Below are 15,647 nucleotides of genomic sequence, written 5' to 3' on the forward strand. Positions count from 1 at the left end.
TGTCTCCTCACTAAGAAAATTCCTCATTTTAAATATTTTATGCCAACTCTTAAAGAGCCCACCTACTACATAAATTAGAATATTCTCTAAACCTTATTCAAAGGAGACATCAACGGGCAGAGATCCCAGCTGTGGTTTCCCCCGCTAACTGTCCCAGTGACTCTGAGCTGGTTACTTTAATATTCGGTGTCTCCATTTCTCCCATAAAACATGATCACATGCCTGTCCCCTCCCTTTCTCAGCAATAAGAGAAAGTCAACAGAGGTCTGAATGATATCGGAAAGGTGCCAAGAGCACCGGTTAGGGAAACCAGTATGGAGGAACCTCCTCGGGAAATGAAACAGAGACTCGCCATACGATCCAGCTCTGGGTATCTGTCCAAAAGGATCTAGAGCCGGACCTCAAGGAGCTACGTGCACACCCGTGTTTGTCATAGCCTGACTCACAACAGCCAGCAGGTGAGAGTGACCCAGGTGCCCCGTGACAGACCAAGAGACAAACAAGATGTCGGGTATCTGAACAAGGGACCATCACACGGCCTCAAACCAGAAGGAAAACATCACACAACTACATGGTTGGACTCTGAGGACACCGTGCCGAAGCAGGAAGGGGGGCACGCGAGAGTCAGTGTCACAGGATGGAAATGTTCCAGAGAGCTGAAGTGCCACAACGGGAAGACACCCAACGCTACTGAGCTGTACGCTTAAAAACGGTTCAGACAGGACGTTTAACGTTATGTACTTTTTAAGAAATTTAAAAAAAAAGGGAAAAAAACAGGTGCCAAGACATTGTTTGAAAACACGCACAGTGATCCGACTACTTCAGAGCCTCTCCGGCCTCGTGGCCCCGTGTGAGTGGCACCCAGGACACGGAGAGAGGAAGATCCAAGGGGACTCACTCGCAGCGTATAGGGCAACTCGGTCATTCTCTTTGTGCCGCAGGAGGTTTTCCGCGTAGTTTAGACGACTGCCTTTGAACCACTCGGGGACATCTGCGATGCCTTTCGACGTGTCCACGACCTATGGAGCAAACCAAGCAAACCAAGAAAGCACACAGATGAGGTCTACACCAGTAATAAACATAAGTGACTCTGCTTCCCGGGAAGCCTGCTAACTCACTGGCCCCAAGCATCATTAAATCGTTTCAGAGACTGAACACTGGACTGGCCGCCAGGCTTGGAACTGCAAAGACATTAGCGCCCTATAGTTCATCAGACGGGACCTCACATGGGAAAGTCGCCGGGAAGAGATCGTCAGCATTCTCATCACAGGGAAAGTAAGGTGACGGAGGCGTTAATGCCACAGTGTGTCTGTGTATCAAATCATCACACTGGACACTTCAAATATATACGGTTTGGGATGCCCGGGTGGCTCAGTCCTTAAGCATCTGCCTTCGGCATGGGTCATGATCCCGGGTCCTGGGATCGAGCCCTGCATGAGGCTCCCTGCTCGGAGAAAAGCCTGCCTCTCACTCCTCCTGCTTGTGTTCCCTCTCTCGCTGTGTCTTTCACTGTCAAATAAATAAATAGAATCTTTAAATAAATAAGTAAATACGGTTTCACTGCTAATTATTCCCCCACGAGGTTTAAAAAAATAAAGAAAGAAATGAACGCCAAGAGAAAACACCACCCCCACGAATGGACTCTTTCAACAGACCTATATGAAGCCCCAGCACTGAGAGCTGCAGGTGACACAGAGTACGTAAGACAGGGCAACAGCGTCCAGGGCCGCAGGGTCCACTGAAATCTGGGAAATGGACCAACAGGACCCACCCACCCTTCCCACTGACAACCCCACCAGAGACGGGGCCGGTCCCCTCATCTCCTTCCTCAACAGAATCGAACCTTGATGTCCTTCCCCAAGTGCCTCCACATAAGACTCTCAGAACAGTTCACCCCACAGTCAAACAAGAACACAATGTAGTTATACATTGAGTAACAGGACCGGCTTTCCTCAGAGAGTCATCGACTGACAGTCTGAGGAGTTGGAACATTCCCTGAACTTCAGGTTTAAAAAATAATAAAACTATTGACAACTTAAAAAAACAACAATAGGGGCACCTGGATGGCTCAGTGGGTTAAAGCCTCTGCCTTTGGCTCAGGTCATGATCTCAGGGTCCTGGGATTGAGCCCCACATCGGGCTCTCTGCTCAGCGGGGAGCCTGCTTTCCCCCTCTTTCTCTGCCTGCCTCTCTGTCTGCTTATGATCTCTGTCCGTCAAATAAAAGCTTTTTAAAAAAAAGAAGAAAATATGATTCAGTATTCCCAAAAATGAACACTTTATTTTGGAACATAACCATGAAAAGGGAATGCTACTTACCTCATCATACATGCGTGAGAAGACAATTCCACTGAATTTCCAGAACTCTGCCCAGAAGTCTGGATATGATTCAACTGACCAGTGGTATAAGTCATCATAATTTTCTAAAAATAAAATAAAATGGCACATGGGTCAAACCAAGCTTAGAAAGTTCTGGCAGCTCAGTGAGAAGACAGACACACCTAAGGAATTACAGTTATGGCTGAGCGGTTTGAAGGTATCCCAACAAGAAACAGTCTGGGGAAGGTGGAGTATCTTAATTCTTGCCCCCCTGCCCCGAGCAAACTGGCCAGTGATGCTATATTCCAACCAAAGTGCCTAAGAACATGGACTCTGGAGCCACAAGGCCCGGGTTCAAATCCTGCCTGGGCCGTTTATTAGCTGTGTGACCTTGTGGAAGTTACTGGAGCACACTGTGTCTCAGTTTCCCCGTCTGTGAAATGGAGATGGTTAAGAGCACCCCCTCTTGACAGGGCTATTGGGAGGACTTAAATAAGCATGAACACATGCACGAGACAGACGCTACAACAGAGCCTTGGGCTGAATGAGAACTCCATTAAGCTTGCTACTATTACACTGTACAAACAGGAAAATCGTATCCAGTCGATCTGAAAATCAGGAAATGCAAAACTAGGAGCTTACTGATGACTTCTTGTGCCAGTACCAGTGTTTGCGGGGAGGGAAGAATGGTATTTATTTTATTTTAATAAGCGATACATTGGCATGATTCGAGATAACGAGAGTATAGAAGGTCCTTCAGGAAAAGTCCTTCTCCATCTTGTCCCACGACCATCGAACTTTTCCTGCCCAGAAGTGACCAGTTGGAGATTTATGCGTCCTTCCAGACTTTATGCACGAGCCAATATATCCTTCTCCCCAGCTTTTACACTAATGGAAAGCTCTTCCCACCGGGTTCCCATCCTGAGACCTGGGGAAAGTCCCTGCCCCTCACTGGGCCTTTTTAATTGCCACACATTTTCGGCAGGCCCTCCAATCATACCAGCTCCTTGGCGCTAATGCTCCAAGGATATGGGAACAGCAGGAAAAGGACCAGCAGCGCGTCAGGAACAGAAAAAAATGGCCTAACGTGATGGCTGGACTGAATTCTCTCGCTGCCATCAGTCAGCTAAAGACTTAATGGTCCTCCCTGTTCCCAGTCCTGGGGTGGGGGGAGGGGGACTGACAGGGAGGGAGTACACAGAGGAAGGGGGAGACCTCTGAGAGCTGGAGCGAGCTGCAGGGGAGGGGCTGGGCCTGGCAGCCAGGGCGGGGTGAGCAGGCTGGGAGGGAGCCAAGTGGCAGGAAGGAGCGCTGGCTGAGTGGGTCCGCAGCACGGATGGAGAAGGATCAACTGGGGCGAGATGGGGACACGCGGCACAGAGGTCACAGAGTGATCAGGGAACCGGGGCTTCAGGCCACCTCCTCCAAGCCCCCGGACAACCACCCTCCTGCCCACCCCCCTACTCAAGCCAGGGGCCATAGAACAGGTCAACCGAGCACTCAGGGAAAAACACCAGGCACCGGGCATCGGGAACGCCGGGGCCAACCGTGACTCTAGAGATCACGCATGGGGACCTCAGGCAAGCCAGTCTGCCTCTCTGGGACTCAGTTTCCCTGTGTGTCACCTGGAAATCGACTGGAGGAGGGCATGGGTGCTCCCAGGACCATGGAGAGGTGACCCCGTGTTCCAGGGCGGGGCTGGGGGACCTGCATCAGAATCTCGGCTCTGCCACTTACTACAAGGACGGTGGGCAAGCTGCCCCACCCTCTGCGCCTCGGCACTGTCACCGGCAAGCTGGGAACAACAGTGACCCCAATGAGCAGGAGATCGTTTGCTTAAAGACAAAGGCTCCGGAGCGTGACCAGCCGGGTTCAGATCCTGCCACTCTCCCTGTGAGCCCGGATGAGCAATCAGTCATCTCTGGACCCCAGTTTCTCCCCCATCAAAGGAAGAGAATGGGGGCGCCTGGTGGCTCAGTGAGTGAAAGCCTCTGCCTTCAGCTCAGGTCATGATCCCAGGGTCCTGGGATCGAGCCCCGCATCGGGCTCTCTGCTCAGCAGGGAGCCTGCTTCCCCTTCTCTCTCTGCCTACCTCTCTGCCTACTTGTGATCTCTGTCAAATAAATAAATTAAAAAAAAAAAAAAGGAAGAGAATGGTACTTGTCACAGCATCATGGTCAGGACTGAAAGAGTCAAAACATACAAAGCACTAAGAACAGCGCTTGGCAGAGAGGAGGTATCTGGTGTGTCAGCCCCTAGAGTCATTGCTGGCTCGCAGGAGCACGTCCCACGCCAGGCTAGTTAGTGGACAGGACGGTGTGGCCTAAGACCTGGGGACAGGGCTGTGCAAGTACACAGAAGTGTTCATGAGCGGGACTCTGGTCCAGAACGGGGGCGGGAGAGGAGCCTCCGCCCCGCCCGCGCTGGGGAAGCCACACCAGGCAAACCGGCCGGCAGCTCCATTCTCTCCCAGTCTTTTGTTTGTTTGGTTTGGGTCACCTTGATCCTCATAAAGGGCAAAGAGTTCCAGCACCAAAAACTCCTCCAGGCTCACACAAGAGATGGACCAGAGACTTGACACCCACACCTCCACCGAAGGCTTAAAAAACCCATCAAGAGGGAGTTACCAGCAGTATCCCCGAGGGAGGCAGATGCCACCCAGCTGCCAATCGGGGGACCAAGCGGTCCCAACAGCCCCCTAACATTATGAAGACCATAGAGGACAGCAGAGAAATGGAAGGTCGAGGTGCAGAGACTTCTTCCCCACCGACGACCCAGCCAAGTCATGAGGGACAAGCAGGGGCCCCTTCTGGCTTCTGTTCACACACTCCTGGCCCCACTCACAGGCTGCACCCCTGAAGCCCAAGTGACCCCTTCCATGGGCCTGTGTGGTTCTGTCTTCACGGTGTTCATGAAGAACCCGAACTAGCTTCCAACGTCCTAAAGTCAGGTTCCAAATGAAATTCAGTGTCCTTGCCTGGTCTGACACAGGAGAACAGCTGTGACCGGCCCCTGCTTCTCACCTGCCCTGACATCCCTGGGCTGTCCCCAACCCGCACTGAGCAGGACTCATCTGCATCACCAACAGAATAGTACGGAAATGACCAAGGGTGACTTCCAAGTCCAGGTCCTAACAGAGAGCAGTACCTAACTTCCTCTCCTGGATCACTAAGGCACCATCACACCACATAGTGACAAGCAGCAACAGAGCTGGGTGAAAGCTGCCCCCCCACCCCCCCAGAGGTGAGAGGCCACATAATGCAGTAGAGACTAATGATTCTGGAAAAAAACTACAGGTGGGCTACTCACAGCTGCAACATCCCAGCCAGGATGGAGCTTCTACTTTCCCAGCTGGGGAACGGGGTGCCAGCAGCTCCCACCGGGCCAGTTTACAGAGGACGGAGTCCGCAGATGCACAGAAAGCCCCCGCTACAAGTTGACTGGTATGGCCTCCATCGCCCGCTGGGTCCCCAGAAGCATCTGCATGTGCAAGTTTTGCTTTCCCTTCATCCCCTTCTTCCTCTCCACCTACGAGAATTTTCACCAGCCCGCACCTCCAAGTCTCAGCTCCAGATCCGGCCCGACAGAGCCAGCACGTGGCAGAGCGCCTGGGAGGCTGCCAGTGCGCCGGCGCTTGCTACTGACTCACCGGCAGCGCTGCCAGTCTGCACGAGCCTCCTCCTCCAGCTGCACTGGAGCTGTTTGGGACCAGGGACCCAGCCTTCCCTTCGCAGGCAGACGCCCTCCCAGCTGCTGGAGCGCGGACCTGATCGTAGCTTGCAGCCCACGTGAAGACACGCAGCCCACGTGAAGACACGCAGCTCAAGCCACCAAACCAGCGGGCATTTTGAAGCGGGTGTCCCTCCGCGAATCACGGGGGGCTGGTGCGGGCAGCACGCACGGGGGGGGGGGGGGGGGGGGTGGTCTCGCAAAAGAGGCCTCACAACACAGGCACGTAGGCTGGGCGGCATCTGGGAGCCGCTCCATAGGTGATCCGGGTCCCCCCGCCCCAGGTCTCTAGGGGCTTGCAGGGAGTTCTCGGGGGAGCTCCACTAGAAGCGTTAACAAAAAAACCAACCAATGTCCCCAGTAGCGGGAAAAAGAGCCCAGGCGGCCAGCTCCTGAATCGCGGGGACAGAAACCTCATGCCAACCACAGTCTTGGGGGACAGGCTCCTCGTGCCCAGGTAGCCAGGCAGGAGACTGCCCCCCCAGCCATCCGTCCTGGAGGCTGACCACCACGGAAGCACCCCGTGAAGATGCGTCCCTTGCTCTCTCTCTCCGTACAAGGAGGGACAGCATTGCTCAATACCGCATACCACTACACACAAGACTCGGAGGGTGGGGACTGGCGCTCAGAGACTACAAGTTCAAGGGCACAGCCTTTAAGACTTAGAATCCTCACGAACTCATGAAAAGGCGAAGCAGAATGAAAGTCCAAATTACATGCATCCGGAGAGCTGATGAAAGGAGAAAGGATTCGAAGACAACAGTCCAAAACAAGGCAGCCATGTGAGTTGGCTCTTAAAGGCCCAAATCTCCAGGGCTGGGCTTCTGGAAGGGAGAGAAGCAGCAGGCTGGCTCAGCCCTGGGGAGTGGAAGGGGAGGAAGAGACGAATGCCAAGCTCCAAAGCCCCCCAGACCAAGAGGTGAACCCCACTCAGCCCCGCTTCCCACCACCACGTGGGGACACAGACCCGGCATCACAGGCCTTTGGGTTTTCAAAGTTGGAAATCCTGCCTTATCTATGGAGTCTCCAGTGTGTGAGTCGCCCCAGCCAAGTCTTCAGGTCCAGTCTGGGCCAGAGCAGGCCGACTGGGAGCCACCCGTGCTTGGCAGTGTTCACAGAGCGGCCCGCGGGCCAGTCAGGTGCAGGGGACCGCTGGGCGTGAGGGCCTCCAGTCACCCTCACACCAGCCACTGACACGGCTCCTCTCGCCATGCCCATCTTACAGCCGGGGAAAGTGAGGCTCGGGAAGATCCGCTGACTTCCTAGTGATCACAGCGAGAAGTGGTGGAGCCAGTTTGAAATCCAGGTGGTCAGGCCAGGGTGTCTCGCCTGCATCACAACTCGTGTGCAATCGTTTCCTAAAGCGGCACAGCCAGTTAAGCACGGGAGAAGAGTATTAGGCTACTGCTGGCACAGGAACGAGAGACCGAACGGAGCAGAGTTTACGCAGACTCATGCTCCACTCTTGGCTCTTCTTAGGGGAGAAGGAATCAGGTCTGTTCTCCCCCAGCCCGACACACGTTAATTTACCAACTACTACCTGAGAAGCTCCCATAAGCCACATCTGTCTCCAAGGTGCTCCCTGTCTAGGGAGCAGGAGGGAGGGAGGGAGGGAGCTGGGTCCCCCAAGGGAAGGGGCTCAGTGGAAGCTACACCTCCATCCTACGGGGGAGGGCTTGGAAGCTGCCAGGTGGCACTGTCTGCTAGTCCGTGGTCAACAAGGGGCCCTTGTGAGCCTCTGCGCCAAGGAGAGACAAAGTCAGACCTGTGCTCCGGCAAGGCAAGCAGCGTGTACCGAAGGGAGGAGGAAGAGGAAGCAGGGAAGCCAGCCAGTGTTCAGGGGGGAGGGAACAGGCCCCCACGGAAAGCGGAGGATTAAGAAGGAAGGTAGCGTTGCCGAGGACTGCCTAGGCAGGGAAGACGAAGACGATCTCGTCTCCACTTCTGGGAGGATGGCTGAGAACGGAGATGCCCCCGCCAGGAATACAGGAGTCCCAGAAGCCAGCTGAGGGCCACCAAGGGGAGCAAAGTGCCCATGAGGAGCTGAAAAGCCCTGAAGGAAGTTGGACAAGCCCGCCAGAGCTGGAGGGCAGCGCGAGCAGGTGCTTCTCACCCAGAACAGGGGCCTCGACCGCCCAGCCCACATGCAGCCCGGTCAGGCGGTTTCTGAGAGCCAGGGTGGCGGTGGAGGGAGTGCCCGTGACTGAGTCTGCAGCCGGCTGGGAGTGTAAACAGGACGGGAAGGAGGTTCGCCCCAACCCCAAAGGCTGTACCTGACCTTCCTTCTCCTAGGTGCCTGAATTCCACGCTAGCCCTTTAGTAAGCTCAGGCTGGGGAGACTAGGAGGGGACAACACAAGGTGATACCGGCAGGCAAGAGGACCCCACAAACACAGGAGAAGAGCTAGAAGTCAGAAAGCCCCCATGTCTGGGAGGAAGCTCCCCCCAGGCCAGAGTGCAAGACCCCAGGGAGCACCTCCTCTCACAAGTAGAAGACTAGCCAGGGATCCCAGTCCCCAGAGGTTCCAAGGCGGGGTGGGGGTGAGGGGCATGTGGGGAAGCGGGGGGCAGGTGGGGACCCCTCCCAGGGACATAGAACCCCCTCCCAGGGACACAGATGCTACAGGCAGGAAGACTCCTGCCCAGACACGGGGGCAAAGCCCACCGTCACAAAGCGCCCCACGCCCTGGAGAGGGAGCCCCCGCTATTCCGGTGGCGCCTCCAAGCCCCGGAACGGGGACACTGAGAATCAGGGGATGATTCCGACGAGCAGCAGGGGCCCTGACAGCAACGCCCCGGTCCCCAGGGAGGGGAGTCCCCCTGCCAGGGGGCCCCTCGGACCCCGAGGCCACGGCCCGGGGCGGGGCGGGGGGGTGTGGAGAGGCGCTGGTGGCCGCGGAGCCCCCGGGCCGCGTGCCGGCACTCACCCAGCGCCAGGCCGCTGGCGGCGCCCACGGCCGCCCGGAAGCGGTCCATCTGCGTGTTCTTCTTGCTGTCGGGCTCCCACATCACCTGGCACTCCAGGATCTCCTCCCGGCCGGCCCGCGGCTGCTTGGACATGGCTGCGGCGGGGGCGGCGCGCGCTGCGCTGGGACGGGGAACCGGGCTGGGAGCGGGCCAGGGGCGGCAGGCGGGGCGGCGGGGTCCCGGGGCGGCGGGTCAGCCGCGCGGACCGGGAACAGGCAGCGCGACTGAGCGCGGCGCGGGCGCCGTCCGCGGGATCCCCGGCCGGCCCCGCCCCCGCCAGGCCCCGCCCCTCCCCGGCCCCGCCCCTCCGCGTGTAACCCTCCGCCGGTGGCCAGCTCGCAAAGGAGTGCTCGCCGCCGCGCCCTGCGGCCGCCGGGACTCGAACCCGCGCGCGGTGGGCGGAGCTGCGCAGGCGCGTTGCTCCCGAGCTCCCCATCCTTACCTGGGGCATGACGGGGTGAAAGCAGCACGGGAAGAAGGGAGCTAGGGGCTCTGACTCGTTCCTGTGCTCATTCATTCGCGATTGATTTGTTCTTCCTGCGGACTATTTACCGAGCGCCTGGTGGGTACCAGGCACCGTGCAGGGCTGTGCGGATACAGCAGTGAAGGAAGCAAAGCTCCTGCCCGGGGTCAGCAGGAGAGACGAGGTGGAGAAGATGCCCTGTAGACGTCATACATAGCAGAACGCATGCAATAAAGTACACGGCACACCGATGAGTGTCGTATAGATAATACGTATACGGCTATCCGTATAATAAAAAGTGCTAATTACTATGGAAAGAAAGCAAGGAAGAATAGAAAAAACGGGAAGAGGAGTGTTAATATTTAAATACGGTTGTCAGGGAAGAGCCTGAAAAGGTGACTTGAAGCAGGTGACAGGTGTAATGAGCTCTTCAGTATCTGGGGGTAAGTTTCCAGGCGGAGATGACAGCAGGTGCAAAGGCCCTGAGGCAGGAGTGTTGGGTGTGGTTAGAGAACTAGTGAAGTGTCCAGCCTTTTTCTTTGACTTGAGAGACCTGGGGTAGAAGATAAAATCAATGAAGGAAGAATGGCAGCGCGAGTGGCTGCTGAGAATCATGAAGATCGGCTTTTATCATGGGCAAGATGAGATCACTGAGGGTTTTGAGCGTACAAGGTCATGTTCTGACTGTAGCTGTAATAGGAGCGCCTCTGGCTGCTGAGTTGAGAATAGATTTCAGGGAGCAGGTATATAAGCAGGGAGACCAGTTAGGATGATGTTAGAAGAGATGATGGTGGGGCACTTGGGTGGTTGAGCTGGTTGGGCATCTGCCTTGGGCTGGGGCCATGGTCCCAGGGTCCTGGAATCAAGCCCTGCAGGGGGCTTCTTGCTTGGCAGGGAGTCTGCTTCCCCCTCTCCCTCTCCCCCTGCTGTGCTCCCTCTCTTTCTCTCTGCAAATAAATAAACAAAACGTTTAAAGAGAGAGAGAGAGATTATGGTGGCTGGACCAAGTGGCAGATGTGGAAATAGAGCATATTTGGGGGCATATTTTGAAGGTTTATTTATTGCATTCCTACTGTATGTTGATTGGCGCTGTGCTACGGACTCCCTGTATTCCTCGTAACTTATTCTCAGAGCAACCCAGTCAGCCTCTCCGGGGCACACTTTTTTTTTTTTTTCCAGTGTTGGGGTTTTATGAAGCAACCCCACCACTAAATCAGAAACAGCTTCTGCCTCTCAATCGCCATGAATAAAATCGGTTCTCATTTAAAACAGGATGCTTGCTATATAAACATGACTTCCAGAATACCTCATTCCCTTGACCTCCAAGTCCTAAGGCCAGCTCTGGCTCTGTGTTTGAGTTATCACCTTTGTGAAGGCATGAGTTCATCTTGACCCGGAAGGAGAGTCATCTTTGAAGGATTCATGTTTATTTCTTGGACACTGGAATGCACATTCCACAGGAGCAAAATCCTTGCTTCACCAGTTCACCACGGCTCCCAGAGCCTGATCGATAACAGGAGATCAATAAACAGTCATTCATTCAGAAATGCCTAGCGTGTGCTTGCCGTGGGCTAGGAAAGGGGTTCTGCTATGTAAAGCATAGACCTCCTCTTCCTGGGGCATGCAAATCGGAGTTTCAGTAGGGGATTGGCCGGTTCTCATGGAGTGGGCAGAGGGCTGGGTTTATAAGCCTGATGACCACTTGATTCATCCTTAATCCCTTCAGCCTGGCCCACCCAACCAGGACAGGCTCTGTAGGGGAACCGAAGGGAGAGGTGAGCGATAGCCAAAATACCTGGGTACTTGGTCATCACCCTTTCAACACTTTGAGACACACGCAAACCTTTGGAAATACCTTTTCAGGCCTCAGCTTGCCGTCCCATATCCTTCTTAACAAGATCAGAGAGGGGGAAGAGATTCAAAAAAGCTCTTCCCATTTAAAATGGGAACATTGGGGCATCCAGGTGGTTCAGTCGGTTAAGCACCTGCCTTCCACTCGGGTCTCAGTCCTGGGGTCCTGGGATCAAGCCCTGCACCGGGCTCCCTGCTCACCTGGTTGTCTGCTTCTCCTCCCTCTGCCTATCATTCCCCCTCCTGGTGCTTACACACACACTCTCTCTCACTGTCAAATAAATAAATAAAATCTTTTAAATAAATAAGTAAATAATAACATGGGAACATTCCGGGAGGGGCCCTTCTTGACCAAGAACCTTACACTCTCTGTTGCATGTGCAACCTTCCTTGCGTCTCTGCAACTGCCTTCTTCCCCTTGGACCTGTTGTTTATTTTTGACTTAAGGATCTGGACGGGTGCTTTTGTTTTTTTGTTTGTTTTTGAGAGAGAGGGAGAGAGACAGTGCATGCATGGGGCAGGCCCCAGAGGCAAAGGTAGAGAATCTTTTTTTTTTTAAGACTTGATTTCTTTACTTTTTTTTTTTTTAAGATTTTTATTTATTTATTTGACAGATCAGAAGTAGGCAGAGAGGCAGGCAGAGAGAGAGAGGAGGAAGCAGGCTCCCCACTGAGCAGAGAGCCCGATTCAGGGCTTGATCCCAGGACCCTGAGACCATGACCTGAGTCAAAGGCAGAGGCTTTAACCCACTGAGTCACCCAGGGGTCCCCAGATTTATTTTCTTGAGAGAGAAAGAGAGAGGACATAGGAAGAGGGAGAAGTAAACTCTCCACCAAGCAGAGAGCCCAACTTGGGGCTTGATCCCAGGACCCCAAGATCATGACCTGAGCTGAAGGCAGAGACTCAACCCACTGAGCCACCTAGGAGCCCCAGGGGAAGAGAATCTTAAGCAGACTCCATGACCCTGAGATCATGATCTGATCTGAAATCAAGAGCTGGAGACTTAACTCATGGAAGCACTGAGACGACCCTAAATTGGTACTATGTATACACCACATTCCCGACCTGTGCTCCCCGCTCCTGTTCTAGGTACTTCAAAACTTCTTAACAGAATGCAGAAATTTGCCAGGCCAGATGCCCTGTACTCACTTCATCAGAGGGCTGACCTTCCGGTCATTTCTTTGGAATGCGTCCTGCTATTCCCTCACATAAAAGTTCACCTACATTTCTTTTTATTTCTTCCGCCCTCGTGTGCATTAAGTTGGGCTCTCCATCTTTCAAAGGTCTTGCTATTTTTTTTTTTTTTTTTTTTTTTTTTTTTTTTTTTTTTTTTTTTTTTAAGATTTTATTTATTTATTTGTCAGAGAGAGAGTGAGTGAGAGCGAGCACAGGTAGACAGAGTGGAAGGAAGAGTCAGAGGGAGAAGCAGGCTCCCTGTGGAGCAAGGAGCCCGATGTGGGACTCGATCCCAGGACGCTGGGATCATGACCTGAGCCGAAGGCAGCTGCTCAACCAACTGAGCCACCCAGGCGTCCCCAAAGGTCTTGCTATTATAAGGGGACCATTAACCAATATAGGAAATGATGAAAACATATTGGGTCCTCTGGGATACGTTGAAGGCAACTTCAAGAGAAAAGCATGAGTGTTTGGAAGTGGAGAAGAGTTTTCCAAAAAGGCCCAAATTGGTGGTCTGGAAGAGGAGTGCCACCATGATTGGGGTACAAGTCAAGGCTATCTGAAAGTCCACATGTTTTTCACGATATGAATCTCATTTTTCTCCTCTCTTCCCAAAGCATGATATTTCTCTGTCCACATAGAAAGAAATGCCATGATGCTATTGTGCAGCTGGAAAAGAAAACAAAATATCTGTCCTCAAAGAGATAGCTGGGAAGTAACACCAGCTCTGAGAGCTACTCACCTGCTTGAAACACCACAAAATCCAACTTTGGAGTCTCTCCTAAGAGGATTGTGCTCAACACAAGTGATTGTATCCTGACTTAAGTTGACATTAAAAAGTTTCATCATAGGCTTAAATGGACATCTTTTTTTTAAACTCAGGGCTTTAGGGGCACTTGGGTGGCTCAGTCAGTTAAGTGTCTGCCTTTGGCTCAGGTCACGATCCCAGGGTCTTCTGATTGAGCCCCACATCAGGCTCCCTGCTCAGTGGGGAATCTGCTTGTCCCTGTTCCTCTGCTCCCCACCACCCTTGTGCCAGCGGCTCTCTCTCTCCCACTTGCTCACTCTTTCTCAAATAAATAAAATCATTTTAAAAATAAACCGAGAGTTTCAGGGGTGCCTGAGTGGCTCAGAGGGGTAAGCCTCTGCCTTCGGCTCAGGTCATGATCTCTGTCCTGGGATCGAGAGAGGAGATAGTAAATGCAAAGACCCTGAGTTAAGCTTGGCACAATCAAATAGAAGCAGGTATCTGGGACCTTGAGATGCCACCGGGAAAGGACTGTGGATTTTACTTCAAATGTGATTAGAAGCCTTTGGAAAGTTTTGAGTCGGGAAGTGATGTGACATATATTTTGAAAGCATGATTCTAGCTGCTGTGCCTTAACAGAGTGAGTAGGGTTGAGTTTGAGTAGGATGGAGGGAGATAATGCAGAGGTTCACATGGGGTATCATGGGGCTTGACTAGGGTAAAAAGGTGGGAGATACTGGGAAGGGGAGAGAGAGAGATCCAGGTACCTGTATATGAATATAAGCTCAGAGATACATCTTTAAATATCTCTCTGTACATAGAGATATTTTGGATATCTCTATCCAAGAGGATATCGTGTGGGGTCAGATAGTGGATCGCAGTGCTTGCGGGCCAGACAGGATGAGAACACGTCTGGCCTAGAAGTGACATTCCCCAAGTCATAACCAAAGGAGTAATGCTTGGGATCTGGTGGGGAAAAGAAGGAGCAATGAAACCGCCCTATTTCCATTTCCTGCAGCTGCTGACACACGAGGCTCTCTCGGGCTGGTCTGGGAGAAAGGTGAAGAGTGAGTCCAAGCTCCCTGAGTTCATCAGGCAAAAGGGTTGTTGGAGGATTTTCCCTTTTTTGGCCTCTGGGGTATAGTTGCCTCAACCCTCTCCAGCCACACACCAGGCTGTGGAAATCCAGTGGAAGCCAGCTACCAAGGGCCAGATGTGCCTAAAGACATGTGCCAAGGTTCAACCATCTCCTCGCCAACCACAGAAGAGAACATAGGGGAAATGTGGTCACAACGCAAGAAGGGGGGTACACAGGTGGTGGGACAGTCATCCGGTGAATACCATGCAGCAGCCAAGGGGGGGGGGTGCTCTGTATGGAGATGGGGCGGCACAGTGAACGATATGTTGAGCGAAAAAGCGAGCCTCAGAAGTGTACAGACTTTTACAGAAAGGGAAAAAGCAGGCAAAACCCAAAATATCTGGTTTAGGAATACATACATGGTAAAGAAACATTTTAAAAAATGCAAAGAAATCTTTATCAAGACTTAGGGCACAGGATTCTTCTAGGAGAAAGGAATGAATTTAGGGAGGGGCTTCCAAGATACTGGCCATGCCCTATCACACAAGGTTGAGGGAGCATAGTGCACAGTTATGAAATCTTTAAACGTACATACATACTGGGGCACCTGGGTGCTCAGTGGGTTAAGCCTCTGCCTTTGGCTCAGGTCATGATCTCAGGGTCCTGGGATCGAACCCCTCATTGGGCTCTCTGCTCAGCGGGGAGCCTGCTTCTCCCTCTCTGCCTGCCTGCCCTCTGCCTACTTGTGATATCTCTCTCTCTGTCAAATAAATAAATTAATTAAATATTTTAAAACAAATAAAAATGAATAAATAAACATACATACTATATCCAGTTTTTTGGTAAGCATTGAACTTTTCACAATTAAAAGTAAATAAATGAGGGACCCCAGCTTGTTGTCAGTTGAGCATCTGACTCTTTTTTTTTTTTTAATATTTTATTTATTTATTTGACAGACAGAGATCACAAGTAGGCAGAGAGGCAGGGGAGAGAGAGGAGGAAGCAGGCTCCCTGCTGAGCAGAGAGTCAGGCATGGGGCTTGATCCCAGGATCATGACCTGAGCCGAAGGCAGGGGCTTTAATCCACTGAGCCACCCAGGCGCCCCAAGCATCTGACTCTTGATCCCAACTCAGGTCTTGATCTCATGGTCATGAATTCAAGCCACATGGTGAGCTCCACACTGGGCATGGAGCCGAAGAAAAAGAAGAAGACGGGGGAGGAGGGCACCTGGGTGGCTCAGTGGGTTAAACCACTGCCTTCGGCTCAGGTCATGATCTCAGGGTCCTAGGATCGAGCCCCGCATCGGGCTCTCTGCTC

At 53.0% G+C, this 15,647-nt stretch overlaps 1 protein-coding gene across 1 annotated transcript in view; it reads right to left on the bottom strand.

The window, feature by feature from the left end:
- Window positions 1-9,274, bottom strand: part of AACS (acetoacetyl-CoA synthetase) — a 52,760-nt gene extending 43,486 nt beyond the window's left edge. The window contains exons 1-3 of the mRNA XM_004753075.2: window positions 8,974-9,274; window positions 2,319-2,422; window positions 899-1,019 (exon numbers count right to left, since the gene is read on the bottom strand). Of these exons, the coding sequence (XP_004753132.1) occupies window positions 899-1,019; window positions 2,319-2,422; window positions 8,974-9,106 (358 nt within the window). The 5' untranslated portion in view covers window positions 9,107-9,274. The remainder of the gene's footprint in view (window positions 1-898; window positions 1,020-2,318; window positions 2,423-8,973) is intronic.
- Between the last annotated feature and the right edge of the window lie 6,373 nt (window positions 9,275-15,647).

The sequence above is a fragment of the Mustela putorius genome, unplaced genomic scaffold (genome assembly GCF_011764305.1).
Source record: "Mustela putorius furo isolate JIRA1106 unplaced genomic scaffold, ASM1176430v1.1 tig00537248_pilon_pilon_pilon, whole genome shotgun sequence".
Classification (NCBI taxonomy): Eukaryota; Metazoa; Chordata; class Mammalia; order Carnivora; family Mustelidae; genus Mustela; species Mustela putorius.